We start from the raw sequence: 15,603 nt of genomic DNA, 5'->3' as shown, positions 1-15,603 counted from the left end.
AACTTCATTAGAAAAAAGGAACTTTTTAGAAAACACGATCTTTGATGGAGGTCTTAGCTTAGCTCTTTTTGTGAGTTTCAAAACAGATTTCTTCCTCCTCCTTGGTGATATCACGACGCGCCGGCGGCTCCTCTCTGATGTCTCTCAGTTTGGCGGGAAACCGATGCAAGTCCCACGAGACTGAGCATTATAAGAGATATTTTTCTACCATCATGTCGACACCGAAGCGCCGAAATAAACGAAAGGGAAATATCGCATCGTTTTCCTTACATTTTTAGGTAAAAGAAAGAAATGTCGCATTTAAAGACGCCAATATCGAATATCGCACATATTCCCAATATTGTCCAGCCCTAATCTGGACAATCAAAAACACACTTTGGATGTATAGTCAGGAGGCTCCACACAGCAGGACTGTTTCTCGCTGCTTTTACAGATTCCTCGCCCAACAAAGCCTCAAACACATCAGTCACCCCAGTTAAGTGTGGGGGAGTGCAACGCAATTCCCAGCATTCCTGCCAGAAAGTCTGACCGACTCATTGTTCTACTTCAATACATCTGATTTCCTGGCGGCATAAATCCTGGAACTCATCAGCGAGCAGGACTAATCAGTCTTCTCTACGTTCAGATAGATCACCACTTGCAAACATTGATTTTTTTCTTCTTTCCAGCTGGAGATGAAATCAATGTCCGCCGGGGAAGCCGGGAATCTCGAACCTGTGATAATGAAACGGTACTGTGGTTTACTGAGCGCAGCCGTTTGAATAATGGAGGCTCGGATGGATTTCTGGAGGTTCCTGCAACAATCAAGTTCTACTTAATATGAAGGCGTGTGCACCAAAGGAATGACCCTCTCCTGGGACCAATGAGGCGGACCAACACCAGGACCGGGTCACTGATTAAAGTATCAGGGGCCTCATGTACTAAGGGGTTTTACGCACAAAAAACGTGCTGAGCCACTTCAAAGTCCATAAGTATCAACACTGAAAACAGCGGTAAAAAGTACATCATTCCTGCAAGGTGTGCAGGTGTCGTAGTCCTGGATCAGCTGCTCAGATGCATGTCGGCCTCACTAGTCATGTTGAGATGTTCACATCATTAACATCAATATTGATCGTAAATTAACACACAGTAGTTGTAGTTACACGAGTGGATATTCAATTATTCACAAACTTGTTCATATTTTCTCATTCACCAAATGTTATAAATGTAATAAGAACTCGTGTGTGTGTGTGTGTGTGTGTGTTGCAGTTGCTTCACACATTTATATAAAAACTCAGACGATCAAATCATCTTCATCATCTTCATCATCAATACTCTTTAAGTCACTAATTTACACTTTTATTCTTGTTAAACTAATTTTGAGACGTTTCAAATAAGCCCCTGATCGTCTGTAAATAAAGTATTCTTGTTAATAAGTGTATATAAAACATAAACATTTACACGGAGCTCGTCTGCACTATTTAAATGTAAGTATGTTCATGTCATGTTTAAATGAACGAATATAAACAGTTAATCCAGTTTATAATCATGTTTTTGTTTGTTTGTTTTGAGCGCGGAGAGAAAATTCATGAACTCTGCTTCATTTAAATATGATTTAAATATGTAAATGAGGGCGTGGAAAGGGACGAACAAGTCTGCGATTAATTCTACGTTGATCGGGATGTAGAAGGAAAAGTGACTAAATTCATACATGTGAATATTTTTGTGCTTCACCATCTTCTGGATGTAAGTTTCCGCACATATTTAGTAGAAGATCTAGAACTACTTAGTACATGAGGCTCCTGGAGTCAAAATGGAGGGAAACAGTGGACCTTGCCTGGACTGTTTAACACAACATTATTTTGGCAGAATTTGCTGGATATGGGTCGGAAAAGAACATCGTAAATGATTATTTATTACATCACCCCAGTGGAACATGAGGCTGTACGTCTGGAAGTTAATCTTGGGCAAAATCACAGCTACTTGTTAAGTAGTAGTAGGGACTTTAAACGGGACCAGTCAGTTCTCTCCTGTCGATCTCACCAATAGGTTACTAAACTTTAAACACGATAATAATTTGAATGTTGATCCAAACAATTTTAAGATTTTCTGCAGAACCTTCTTTCAGGTATAATGAAGCACATGAAAAGAAAAAATGTACCGACCGACTTATTTAATAAAGGTTCATCAATGTATTTCATCTGATGATTGATTATTTCATTGTGACTGGTGTGGCACCAACATGTGGGCGTGGAACATCTTCAGGTCTTACCTCGGCAGACTTTGCAGCAGCGGTCGTTCAGGACGATCTGCTCCGACTCCGGACACTGCAGCTGAGGACAAGGCTGACTGGGGACGACCCGCTGCATCGTCCTGTCCTGTGTCGGGAACAAACACACTTGTGTTGAGCCACGGTTTTTCATTTGCTAATGGCTGCCATTTAATTACAGAAGTCATTATTCACCCCCCCCACCCTACTCTCCCGCCCCCCCCACCGGGTTCATTATAAAACAATTACTCTTTAGAAAATTGATTGTTTTCCACCGAAATCTCCACTGAGGTCTTTGTCTTCGACTATCGTCCCGGTTCACTAATGCTCATCAGAAGCGCCTCCTACAGGTTGATATCAGCATGTTTGTTTATTCTGAGAATAAAATGTAATGAGTTTCTCTTTCCTCCTATTTCGCCGTCACAAATCCTGCTGTCATTCCACTGAGCACAGCAGGGGTCCACAGAGAGCCTTATTATCTCTCTATAGCACTATTCTCAAGGGATAAGTATAACCATCGGATCTCTGTGTTTTATAAATGACCTCCTCTGCGTTATTTTAAGTGCATTCACAGCGACGTCTGTACAATATTAATTTTTACTGACATTACCTAGAGATACACATGTAAAAAGCATTTACTGAAAGAGAAAGTTAGTGTAACCAAGCGTTCTTGGTTTAGAGAAGATAAAGTAAACAACCTTTTATTTTCTTTCGTTTCTCAACTTGTGCAGACGCTCAACAGCGAGAGCTGCACATAAATGTGCCCCAACATTATTCTTACAGAAGAGACACAGTTACACTAGTTAAAGACACAGTTACACTAGTTAAACTCTGCAGCCAGAATTCTGAGCCGCTCTAGTAGAAGAACTCACATTTCTCCTTCAAACTCTTCACTGGCTGCCAGTTTCTTTCAGGATCATTTTAAAATTCTGGTTCTTACTTTCAGATCTATTCATGGTCAGACCTTCCATCAGTGATCTGATCCAGACTTACACCCCAGCTCGGGCTCTGAGGTCTGTGGATCAGAATCTACTTATGGTTCCTGAACTTCCGGACCAGAGGAGAGAAATCTTTTCAGGCTGTTGCTCCTAAGCTTTGGAACGATCTTCTCTCTCTTTGCGCTTGATGATCTACTGACTCCTTTAAGAAACATCTTAAGACGTTTCTATTTGTTCAGGCTTTTCCTTGAATTTCTCGAACTCCTGTGTTGTTCTCAGTATTATCTTGATCTTTAAAGTATGTACTTTTTTGAGTATTGTTTTGATTGTTTAAGCGCTTTGTGACCCTGGTCTCGAGAAGCGCTATATAAATAAATATTACTTACTTACTTACTTACTTACTTACTAGTGTAACCGGACTAGTATTATCACCCGACGTCTGTGTTTGGTGATATTAAGTCGGTAATTTGAATTATTACAATACAAATCACAGACATTCACACGGGATTAAAGCTCAGACATTCTCCGCAATTATTACAAATTACAAGACGTCCCCGGGTCATACTTATCCCTTGTGAATCGGACATTAGTCTGTCTAAAATGAAAAAAATAAGTACATTTCTCGAGACATTTTTAAGGATGGAAGTGGTCCTTATCTTGAAGAATGGAACCAAATAGTGGTGATTTAGTGTGGAAATATATTTGTACGGTGAATATTATTCTGTGAACCAATGGAGAGCAAACAGTTTATTTCAGTTTATGAATCCTTAACTTTGAAAAATGTTCAAAATCATTCAGTTCTGTCGAGACTGAAGGTCTTTTAGACTTTTTTGTTCACAAAGTAAAGTTCTGTCAATCCTCTTCCTGTAGTAAATTAGCTGTGGAGGAAAACAGTTCCATCACTTCATCACAGAGAAAGTTTTTCATCCACTGGATCTTCAGGACCGCCTCCTTGTAGGTGCGCTAGAACCTGAGACAGCTGTCGGGCCGGTTCCCTTGCAGCGGGACCATCTGCACTGACTGACAGCTCCAGGCACATCAAAGACACAAAGACGGGGAGGCTGTCAATCATCAGACACCCCCCTAGCGTCCCCCGACAGCTGCTGTCAGAATTGCGCTTCAGAGGATGCGGTGGCTCGGTACTGAGGTGGGGAAGTGTTGTGGCATCACAAAGAAGCTGCTAAACCGTTGACCCGCTCTGGGAAATGATATGTAACGTTTGTGATGACGAGCCAAGTTGGTGCTGATGGTTCACGAGTTAACAAGCTGACTCGGCTGTTTAAAGTTTGTACCTTTACAGTGTTTACTGCAGGGTCAGCTGGTGTAACATAACTCACTCGTGTTTCTAAAGCTTACGTCAAACCAATGTGGCCCCCGCTCAGTTACAGTCATCAGTCCTGGTCCTTATGCACCTCTGGCCTAGAACTTTACCATCAACCCGACAGGATTTAATGAATGCATTTTTTCGTGTTGCCACCCCGGTAGAGAGGGAACGCAGGATTGAATTGAGCGACATCAGAGAGGAGCCGCCGGCGCGTTGTGATATCACCAAATCAATAATAAATCCTTGTACACGCACACATAACACTTTATAAATGACGCTAACAACTTAGCTCGTTAGCATACGGTGAAGACGCACACATAACACTTTATAAATGACGCTAACAACTTAGCTCGTTAGCATACGGTGAAGACGCACACATAACACTTTATAAATGACGCTAACAACTTAGCTCGTTAGCATACGGTGAAGACGCAGACATAACACTTTATAAATGATGCTAACAACTTAGCTCGTTAGCATACGGTGAAGACGGACAGGTTTGTTTGGAAGTTCACGATCTTCTAAGAAAACAACTGAGACGAGATGAAAAGTTCTTACAATATGTTGCTTTAACAAAGGAGGTTGAAAGAGACGAGTGACTGGATCACTAGTGTTTGACTAGATCAGAAGCTAGTATTACTTCACTGGATCACTAGTGTTTGACTAGATCATAAGTTAGTATTACTTCACTGGATCACTAGTGTTTGACTAGATCATAAGTTAGTATTACTTCACTGGATCACTAGTGTTTGACTAGATCATAAGTTAGTATTACTTCACTGGATCACTAGTGTTTGACTAGATCACAAGTTAGTATTACTTCACTGGATCACTAGTGTTTGACTAGATCATAAGTAAGTATTACTTCACTGGATCACTAGTGTTTGACTAGATCATAAGTTAGTATTACTTCACTGGATCACTAGTGTTTGACTAGATCATAAGTTAGTATAACTTCACTGGATCACTAGTGTTTGACTAGATCATAAGTTAGTATTACTTCACTGGATCACTAGTGTTTGACTAGATCAGAAGTTAGTATAACTTCACTGGATCACTAGTGTTTGACTAGATCAGAAGTTAGTATAACTTCACTGGATCACTAGTGTTTGACTAGATCACAAGTTAGTATTACTTCACTGGATCACTAGTGTTTGACTAGATCATAAGTTAGTATTACTTCACTGGATCACTAGTGTTTGACTAGATCAGAAGTTAGTATAACTTCACTGGATCACTAGTGTTTGACTAGATCACAAGTTAGTATTACTTCACTGGATCACTAGTGTTTGACTAGATCAGAAGTTAGTTTTACTTCCGTGTTTATACTTGGCGCGCTGGCAGGATGCGTCACCATAGCAACCGAGCCTAACAAGCTGCGCCGCACAGTTCACAGACAGACGGAGACGTAAACAACAACGAGACATAGAAGTACAAATTGACAACTTTACAGAACGTGACACTGATTGGTTTAAGTGCGGATTTAAGAAACGCTTGATTTGACTGATTGATTGATCAATGAAAAATGATATTTTATCACACATTTTTTCAATATGCATATCGCACGTGCAAATATCGAAATATCTATATTTTTTCAATATGTATTTATATAATTTTACCCAATTGACACTTGACTTAATACTACAACAAGCACTGATTTAAATGCTTTCTTCCACTCTTCACTCCACCTCTCCCATACAAAAATGCTAGCATGAAAAAAGTACCATTTTTTAAATGCTACAACTTTTAATTCCACAATACCTATGGCCCTTTCATTTCATAGATGCAACAATTCATTCAAATTAATTTTCTTTTCGACAACCAACTGCTCGGAGAATCTGGTCTTTCACAAGAAAAATCGGTTACCAAAGAGGTTTACGGAGTGAAAAGAGCCAAATTGAACAATGACGAGGCAGAACAGATTTGTATTCAGCCGCTCGACGGAGCCAACAGAAGGATTATTTAGCTGTCATGTAAGATGGGAACTGATGAAGCTGCAAAGCTATTGAGGTGTTTTATTCTGCGAACCCAACATCATCTCAAGTGTGTGTGTGTGTGTGTGTGTGTGTGTCACGGTGCACTCACCCTGCATTCAAACAGCAGACACCTCCCCGTCGAGTCCCGCACAGCCTTCTGCTCGCCCTCCACCAGCTCGCGTCCTCCGAACAGGCAGACGGCTGGAAGTCATGACCGGAAAATGAGTGAAACTGCACACAACGATCTCGTCATATTTGTTCAAGAAATGATGCATTTACGTCAAAAAGTCACAATGATATCGTAGTTGTTTGGAGTGAAAAATGTGAAATGAAATAGTCAAAGGGTCTGAAGCAGGAATGTTAACACGATTCTATGTGATTTTTAGTGGAGCGACACCAGTGGACTACAGTGGTAGTGTTTAGCTCGACAGGAGACTACATTTCCCATGAGCACTCACTAAACGTGGCAAGAGTTTCCATGTCCCGGTTTGTATCAGTTGATGAATGTTGTGTTTGTTTGTAAATAACATCACTTTAAATTTGTTTTTGTTTGTAAATAACATCACTTTAACTTTGTTTTTGTTTGTAAATAACATAACTTTAACTTTGTTTTTGTTTGTAAATAACATCACTTTAACTTTGTTTTTGTTTGTAAATAACATCACTTTAACTTTGTTTTTGTTTGTAAATAACATCACTTTAACTTTGCTTTTGTTTGTAAATAACATAACTTTAACTTTGCTTTTGTTTGTAAATAACATAACTTTAACTTTGCTTTTGTTTGTAAATAACATAACTTTAACTTTGTTTTTGTTTGTAAATAACATAACTTTAACTTTGTTTTTGTTTGTAAATAACATCACTTTAACTTTGTTTTTGTTTGTAAATAACATAACTTTAACTTTGTTTTTGTTTGTAAATAACATAACTTTAACTTTGTTTTTGTTTGTAAATAACATAACTTTAACTTTGTTTTTCTACAGTAATTCACATCAACCAGTAGATATGTATCATGTTCAAACCATCAAGAACTTTTACAGTGAAAATAAAAATCACACAAAACACCTCAAGTCACAGTATACGAGTCATTTAACTAGTTTTAAGTTGATGTGTTATCACTAGTTATTGTAGTACAAAAATATTAAGCTACACAAAACTACCCAGAGCTGCTTTAAGATGGAGAAGAACAACCGATGAATTCATGGACTCGTTATGACCAGAGACGACTGGAAAGGTTAGCTGCTCAAAATGTCGACTCAATTATATGTAAATATTTTCACATTTAAAAGCTCATAAAGGTGATGAAATGCTTTGTTTACTGCTACAGTTTTCCAAAGGAAATAACATGTTATGGTAATCCTTCATACCGCATGTAAAAACATGTCAACCATTAATGGTATTCCAGACCATTTGTCTTGATCTGAAAAACACGTTCCTGCTCAAAGAATATCCAGGTTTGAAAGCCAGACGTTACTCAAGACTTTCTTTCTCAATTATTCATCCATTCATCATGTTCTTTCTCCGTCTGGATGAGGCCGGCCGGTCACGTGACCCGTCTTGACCCAGTAGAAACATTAGAAAAGCCTGTGTGTGACTCTGTGCTCGCACACACACATCTAATCCAACCTCTGCTGTGGAGGTGAGCGAGTGACACGTCTACTCAAGACACAGTTCTGTCACTGAGAGAACATGCTCGACATCACAGAACAATCTACCGTTTACAGCAGTATACAATTACACCTGTGTACAGGTAACCTAAGAGGTCAGCAGGTGTGTCCGAAGCAGAAGCTTCACAATTTAAAGTATAATTTCACTCATTTTCTTCTCACAATCATGTCGACTAGGGTTTGGGATTATTTTCTGAGTAATCTGTTAATTTTGAGAGTTATAGACAAAAGTCTAAATCCTTTTTAAGAAGCGACTGTTAGACGAACCTGTAACATACCTCATTGAGCCAAGGTCTCAAGCGGCAAGATTACCACACAATTTAAGATGATTTATTTGATAGTTGGACAAGATCTGTTTGACACTATTTCATACAATATATAGACACTATAAGTTTTCTTCAACAGTAATGTTCAATGACATACATATTTGAACGATATACTATCGTAGCGAGACAATATTAGGTTAGGTAGAACTTTATTGATTTTTTATAATATTCACACACATTTAATATATAACCTTATATTTATTATATATAAATATATATATTTATTATATATATATATTGATTTATTATATTTTATATAATATTATATCTTTCAATATTGTAGGCTGTAGTCAGTCTGATGTAAAGAGTACTACTGGCAATACCATGTAAGGTAAGGTAAGGTAAGGTAAAACTTTATTGATCCCTCAGGAGGTCTCCTTCGGGAAATAGTTTTTTACCAATAGCCAGCAATTTTTCATAAACAATAAAAAATAATACATAAAAAATAAAATAAGAAGAAGAACATAAAGAAGAAGAACAAGATGATACAATCTAAGTCTAAAGATAAAGACAAAGAACATAGGTCAAGGAAAGAAAAACAACAAAGACAAAGGATACAAAGACTAACATAGAACAGAACATTCAGATACTCTCACTCCACTCCTGCCCCTGAACTCAGAATTGTACAATTTAATAGCCCGAGGGATGAATGAGTCCCTGAGTCTATTTGTTTTGCACCTGGGAAGGAGCATTCGTGCACTCACTCTGCTAATGTAATGTAGTTTGATGATTCGCACATACATCCAATAATAAATACTCCAAATAAAAAACAAACCTGTAAATTCTCACGTCAAATACTATGAATTAAACGCAGATGCATCTGGTCTGCAGGGTTGTGTGTCTCAGATGTAAACTTGTGTAAACATGATTGTAGACGAGCTATAAGTGTCATGTGGTCACTTCACGTGACGCTGGTCCGACAGTGAGGAGGAAGACGTGGAAGTTACCATAAATAGCAGCAAAGACGAACCACTTGACAACTTAGACCTCGCTCCTTTTTTTTAGACGTCATGTGTCTCTGATGTTGTGTACATTCGTGCTCATCGTCTCCAGCTCGGCTGAAGCTGAAGACTGTTGTGCAGAAGTGTGTAGGAGTGTGTGAGGAGGTGTGTGGAGGAATATCATGCTGTTTTCTCTCCGACACACAGGAGCCGTCGAACCTTCTCAAGAGCTTCTGGACACCAATATACACAACAAAGTGTCTCCTTTAACTATTTAAGTGAGCCTTTCTTATTATCTTAATGATAATAACAATAATGATAATAATAATAATAATGATAATAACAATAATGATAATAATAATAATAATGATGATGATGATGATGATGATGATAATAACGATTATAATAATAATAACAATAATAATAATAATAACAATAATAATAATAATAATAATAATAACAATAATGATGATTATAATAATAATAATAAAACAATAATGATGATTATAATAATAATAACAATAATAACAATAATAATAATGATGATGATGATGATAATAATAATGATAATAATGATTATAATAATAATAACAATAATAACAATAATAATAATAATAATAACAATAATAATTATAATAATGATGATGATGACGATGATAATAATAATAATAATAATAATGATGATGATGATGATGAAGATGATAATAATAATAATAATGATAATATTGATGATGAACATGATAATAATAATAATAATAATAATAATGACAATAATAATAATAATAATAATAATAATGACAATAATAATAATAATAATAATAATAATAACGATAATAATAATAATAATAATAATAATAATAATAATAATAATAATAATAATAATAATAATAACAATAACAATAACAATAATAATAATAATAATAATAATAATGCACTTTATTGGAGACTGCCTCTCAGGACTCACAAGGACACTTTACAGATAACAGAGGAACAATAAAATCACAGAATACAATAAAAACTAGCAGTAAATCAAGGCAGTAAAAAGAGGTCAATGGCAGTGACCGTGAACGGAGGTGAAGGGAGGGATGCAAGACCTATGAAGTCAGAGTGCATGAGTCCCACGTACCCGTATCATGAGATGTGTACTCGTACTCATTAGTTGCATTAACGTTACTACATATTCATCCTCGTGATCCACAAGCATGTGTGATTGAAGACTTGACGTCTTTTTTCTCGCTGTGATAGAGAACAGCAGATTCAACTATTAGTCGTCATTTTTTACGACGAGTATTTTACGACTACGAGGTCCTCAATAACACATGTGCTCCTTGTGTTTTATGGGTAGAAATACATAGTTACATGTATGCACATTTGAAGTACGGCTACAGATCACATGCTATGAGTGTGTGGAACATATGCATCTATTTTAGCAGCGATCGTGCTGCAGAACAATCCGTGAGTCACACGTGCAGATTCAACAGATCGTGTTTAGTAACTTTACCCGTATGTAGTCAAGGTTGTTGTTTTGTTTTAAATGCTCTCTGGATTAGGAGTATGAATATGTAGTTACGTTAATGCAACTTAATAGTACGAGTACACATCTCATGTTACGGGTATGTGGGACTTATGCACCCGTTCTGACTTCATAGAGACCTCGGTAAACACAGCACTTCACGATGTTAGTTTAACTTGATACAAAAACAAATGAAGGCAAAATGATGTGGCTTTGTTTATCTTTCATTGATAGTTAGGATGTGTTATCATGTACAGATCATTTAATGACCTTGTTGACAGCTCATTAAACTGACTCTACTAGTTACTATAACATATTATTGTTATATGTGGATCAGAATCTACTGATGGTTCCTGAACACGGTTCAGGACCAGAGGAGAGAAATCCTTCCAGGCTGTTGCTGCTAAGCTTTGGAACCATCGTTGTGTTTGATGATCTACTGACTCCTTCAAGAAACATCTGTGTTTGATGATCTACTGACTCCTTCAAGAACCATCTGTGTTTGATGATCTACTGACTCCTTTAAGAAACATCTGTGTTTGATGATCTACTGACTCCTTCAAGAAACATCTGTGTTTGATGATCTACTGACTCCTTCAAGAACCATCTGTGTTTGATGATCTACTGACTCCTTCAAGAAACATCTGTGTTTGATGATCTACTGACTCCTTCAAGAAACATCTGTGTTTGATGATCTACTGACTCCTTCAAGAAACATCTCTGTGTTTGATGATCTACTGACTCCTTCAAGAAACATCAGTGTTTGATGATCTACTGACTCCTTTAAGAAACATCTGTGTTTGATGATCTACTGACTCCTTCAAGAAACATCTGTGTTTGATGATCTACTGACTCCTTCAAGAAACATCTCTGTGTTTGATGATCTACTGACTCCTTCAAGAAACATCAGTGTTTGATGATCTACTGACTCCTTCAAGAAACATCTGTGTTTGATGATCTACTGACTCCTTCAAGAAACATCTGTGTTTGATGATCTACTGACTCCTTCAAGAAACATCTGTGTTTGATGATCTACTGACTCCTTCAAGAAACATCTGTGTTTGATGATCTACTGACTCCTTCAAGAAACATCTGTGTTTGATGATCTACTGACTCCTTCAAGAAACATCTGTGTTTGATGATCTACTGACTCCTTCAAGAAACATCTGTGTTTGATGATCTACTGACTCCTTCAAGAAACATCTTAAGACGTTTTTATTTGTTCAGGCTTTTCCTTGATTTTCTGGAACTCCTGTTGTGTTCTCAGTTTTATCTTGACCTTTAAAGTAAGTAAGTAAGTAAGTAAGTAATATTTATTTATATAGCGCTTTTCCAGACCAGGGTCACAAAGCGCTTAAACAGTCAAAACAATACTCAAAAAAGTACATACTTTAAAGATAATACTGAGAACAACACAGGAGTTCGAGAAATTCAAGGAAAAGCCTGAACAAATAGAAACGTCTTAAGATGTTTCTTAAAGGAGTCAGTAGATCCATCAAGAGCAAAGAGAGAGAAGATCGTTCCAAAGCTTAGGAGCAACAGCCTGAAAAGATTTCTCTCCTCTGGTCCTGAGCCGTGTGCGAGGAACCATAAGTAGATTCTGATCCACAGACCTCAGAGCCCGAGCTGGGGTGTAAGGCTGGATCAGATCAGTGATGTAATATACTTTATTGAATATTGTTTTGATTGTTTAAGCGCTTTGTGACCCTGGTCTGGAAAAGCGCTATATAAATAAAAATTACTTACTTACTTACTATAATAGGTGAGATTCTGAAGATTGTAAATATATGTAATAATCTCATACAGTTTAACTGGTTAGTGGTTAAAGTCGTTGGTAAATCCTTCACAAGAGAGTTTCTGTCTCATGTTCCCCGACGTGTTCTGGGGCATCATGATCTCATTTACATGACACACAGAATCCAACGGTGCTCGAGGAAGCCGGTGGAGAGTTTCATGCACGAGGACGGACTCCAGAGGCGTGTTAGGAGGTAACTTAGCAACAGCGCCAGAGTCCCCGGTCAAACTGCTGGGGCGCCACATGAGGAAACATGGTGTGTGTTTTTGTGCGAGTCCCAATCTGTAGGAGGGTGAGGCGGGTCAAGTTGACCCACTTACTTTGGCACTCCTTGCAGCAGGCTCCCTTCACGTAGGCCGGCAGGGTGCCGGCTGGACACTGAGGAGGAGGGCAGGAGACGACTTCGCACTGAACGCTGCCGTTCTGGAGGAGAGACACGGATGGACATGTCAGAGATTCACAGACTACATCAGTGCATAAACAGCATCTCCACGAGGAGGAGCGAGCTAATAGAGCTGGAGATGCCAAGTATGAATGCGGCAGAAACCCTCGAGGCAGCGAGGAAGCTGAGCACAAATGCAGAGTCAGAGTAAAAGTGAAGCAAAAAGTAATGTAGCAGCGTTAATGCCCAGAACAAATGTAGCAAAAACTAATGTGGCAGAATGGACGCTACATATAAAAGTATCAAGTGGTTGAAGCAGAAGTGCGAGAGTTGAATCGACGAATTGATGTAGCAAAAGTTAATGCAGCATTTATGATGGGCAATATGGACGCATCAGGAACAGCAGGACGGAAGTTTAATAAAGTGTTGCAAATTCTTAAATTGCCAGAAGAAAATGCATCAAAAGACTTTTGTGTCTTCTCGTTTAGACTATTATAACAGTTTATTTTGTAGGATTTGTCTCGCCTGCAGTTCATACAAAACTCTGCAATTCTGAGCCGCTCTAGTAGAAGAACTCACATTTCTCCTTCAAACTCTTCACTGGCTGCCAGTTTCTTTCAGGATCATTTTAAAATTCTGGTTCTTACTTTCAGATCTATTCATGGTCAGACCTTCCATCAGTGATCTGATCCAGACTTACGCCCCAGCTCGGGCTCTGAGGTCTGTGGATCAGAATCTACTGATGGTTCCTGAACTTCTGGACCAGAGGAGAGAAATCCTTCCAGACTGTTGCTCCTAAGCTTTGGAACCATCTCTGTGTTTGATGATCTACTGACTCCTTCAAGAAACATCTGTGTTTGATGATCTACTGACTCCTTTAAGAAACATCTGTGTTTGATGATCTACTGACTCCTTCAAGAAACATCTGTGTTTGATGATCTACTGACTCCTTCAAGAAACATCTGTGTTTGATGATCTACTGACTCCTTCAAGAAACACCTGTGTTTGATGATCTACTGACTCCTTCAAGAAACATCTGTGTTTGATGATCTACTGACTCCTTCAAGAAACATCTGTGTTTGATGATCTACTGACTCCTTCAAGAAACACCTGTGTTTGATGATCTACTGACTCCTTCAAGAAACATCTGTGTTTGATGATCTACTGACTCCTTCAAGAAACACCTGTGTTTGATGATCTACTGACTCCTTCAAGAAACAACTGTGTTTGATGATCTACTGACTCCTTCAAGAAACATCTCAAGACACTTTTATTTTAGCTTTTCCTTGATTTTCTGAAACTCTTGTTTGTCTTATGTGTCTTGATCTTTTAAAGTATATATTTTAACTGTGTATTGTTTTTGATTGTTTAAGCGCTTCGTGACCCTGGTCTAGAAACATCTTTACAAATAACTATTACTTACTTACAAGGATGTAACGTAGCGTGTCGGCCAAACAATGAAAACAGCACAAGTTAAAGCAGATATATCAATTCTTTCTTTGGCCTTTACGTTCAATAAGAATGCAGTCTGGGAATTACAGATATTCCAGCATCAGTCTGCACAGGGACGCTGAGTCCGGCATGTTGTTGTGTTACCATGTTTGTTGTTGATGGGAGCACAAATGTTTGCCAGGAAAAGTGTTCGCTATGCTAGCATTTAGCAGCCGTAGCCCCTTAGTCCTTAAGAACTAATCCTGACATGTTTAACTCTGAACACAGGAGGTACGCCCGAACTTACCCTAAATATTGATCATTTCAGTTAAGTTGTACTTCATGTTAATATGTTCTTAAGAGTCGAGTTCATAATAATACATAATCCTGTTGTTATTTGCTGTCAACCCAGGAGACCAAGCGGCTGCTGCTCCGCTAAGCGCTGCCATATTGGGAGGAAATGTGGAGCTATGAAAAAAACCCGAATAAATTCACATTAATAACTTAACTATTAATCCAATTACGACTGTAAAACGTGATGAGAATAAGCTTATGTAGACGTGGAAACACTAAGTAAAAAAGTAGCTGTGTTTAGCTTACAATAAAGTACTGGTAAAAAGATAAACAAGACGGGGGCTTATCATGGTTTTCCTTGCAGCTTGTGAAAAGAGTAGAGATTAGGGGTCAAAAGACACAAGATAACTAAAAAGATTTGATTGGCAGATGACCATAGAAAGTCAAATTCATCAAAAAGTGTAACTAAAATATCATAGAAAAGACAGGTCATGTGATCAAATCGGTGTATTAAACTAAATCAGTTTGATTGATTTAACCCTTCGGTGACCGGCGACCCCGCTGACCTCTCACTTGATTGCATTTCAGGAACCAATCACATCCCCGACCAGCCGGGTTCAACTGGGAATCCAGAGTTAATATTCCAACCTGTGAGTCGCTAATGACTCTTATTTAAAAACCTCCAGTGATCCCGGGGACATAATTCATTATGCAGCAGGAGGTTTGACCTTTGACCCGACGGTGCGGTGGCTTATGCGACAGCTCGCC

At 38.2% G+C, this 15,603-nt stretch overlaps 1 protein-coding gene across 1 annotated transcript in view; it reads right to left on the bottom strand.

Moving 5' to 3' along the window:
• Positions 1-15,603, bottom strand: part of nell2a (neural EGFL like 2a) — a gene marked incomplete in the record, with an annotated part of 97,465 nt that overhangs the window by 50,557 nt on the left and 31,305 nt on the right. The window contains 3 exon segments of the mRNA XM_087797361.1: positions 2,252-2,357; positions 6,596-6,687; positions 13,049-13,151. Of these exon segments, the coding sequence (XP_087653487.1) occupies positions 2,252-2,357; positions 6,596-6,687; positions 13,049-13,151 (301 nt within the window).

The sequence above is a fragment of the Callionymus lyra genome, chromosome 8, assembly GCF_982586985.1.
Source record: "Callionymus lyra chromosome 8, fCalLyr1.hap1.1, whole genome shotgun sequence".
NCBI classification, from domain to species: Eukaryota; Metazoa; Chordata; class Actinopteri; order Syngnathiformes; family Callionymidae; genus Callionymus; species Callionymus lyra.
Note: the sequence above shows the minus strand (reverse complement) of the source record. Positions and strands in the feature narration are given on the sequence as shown.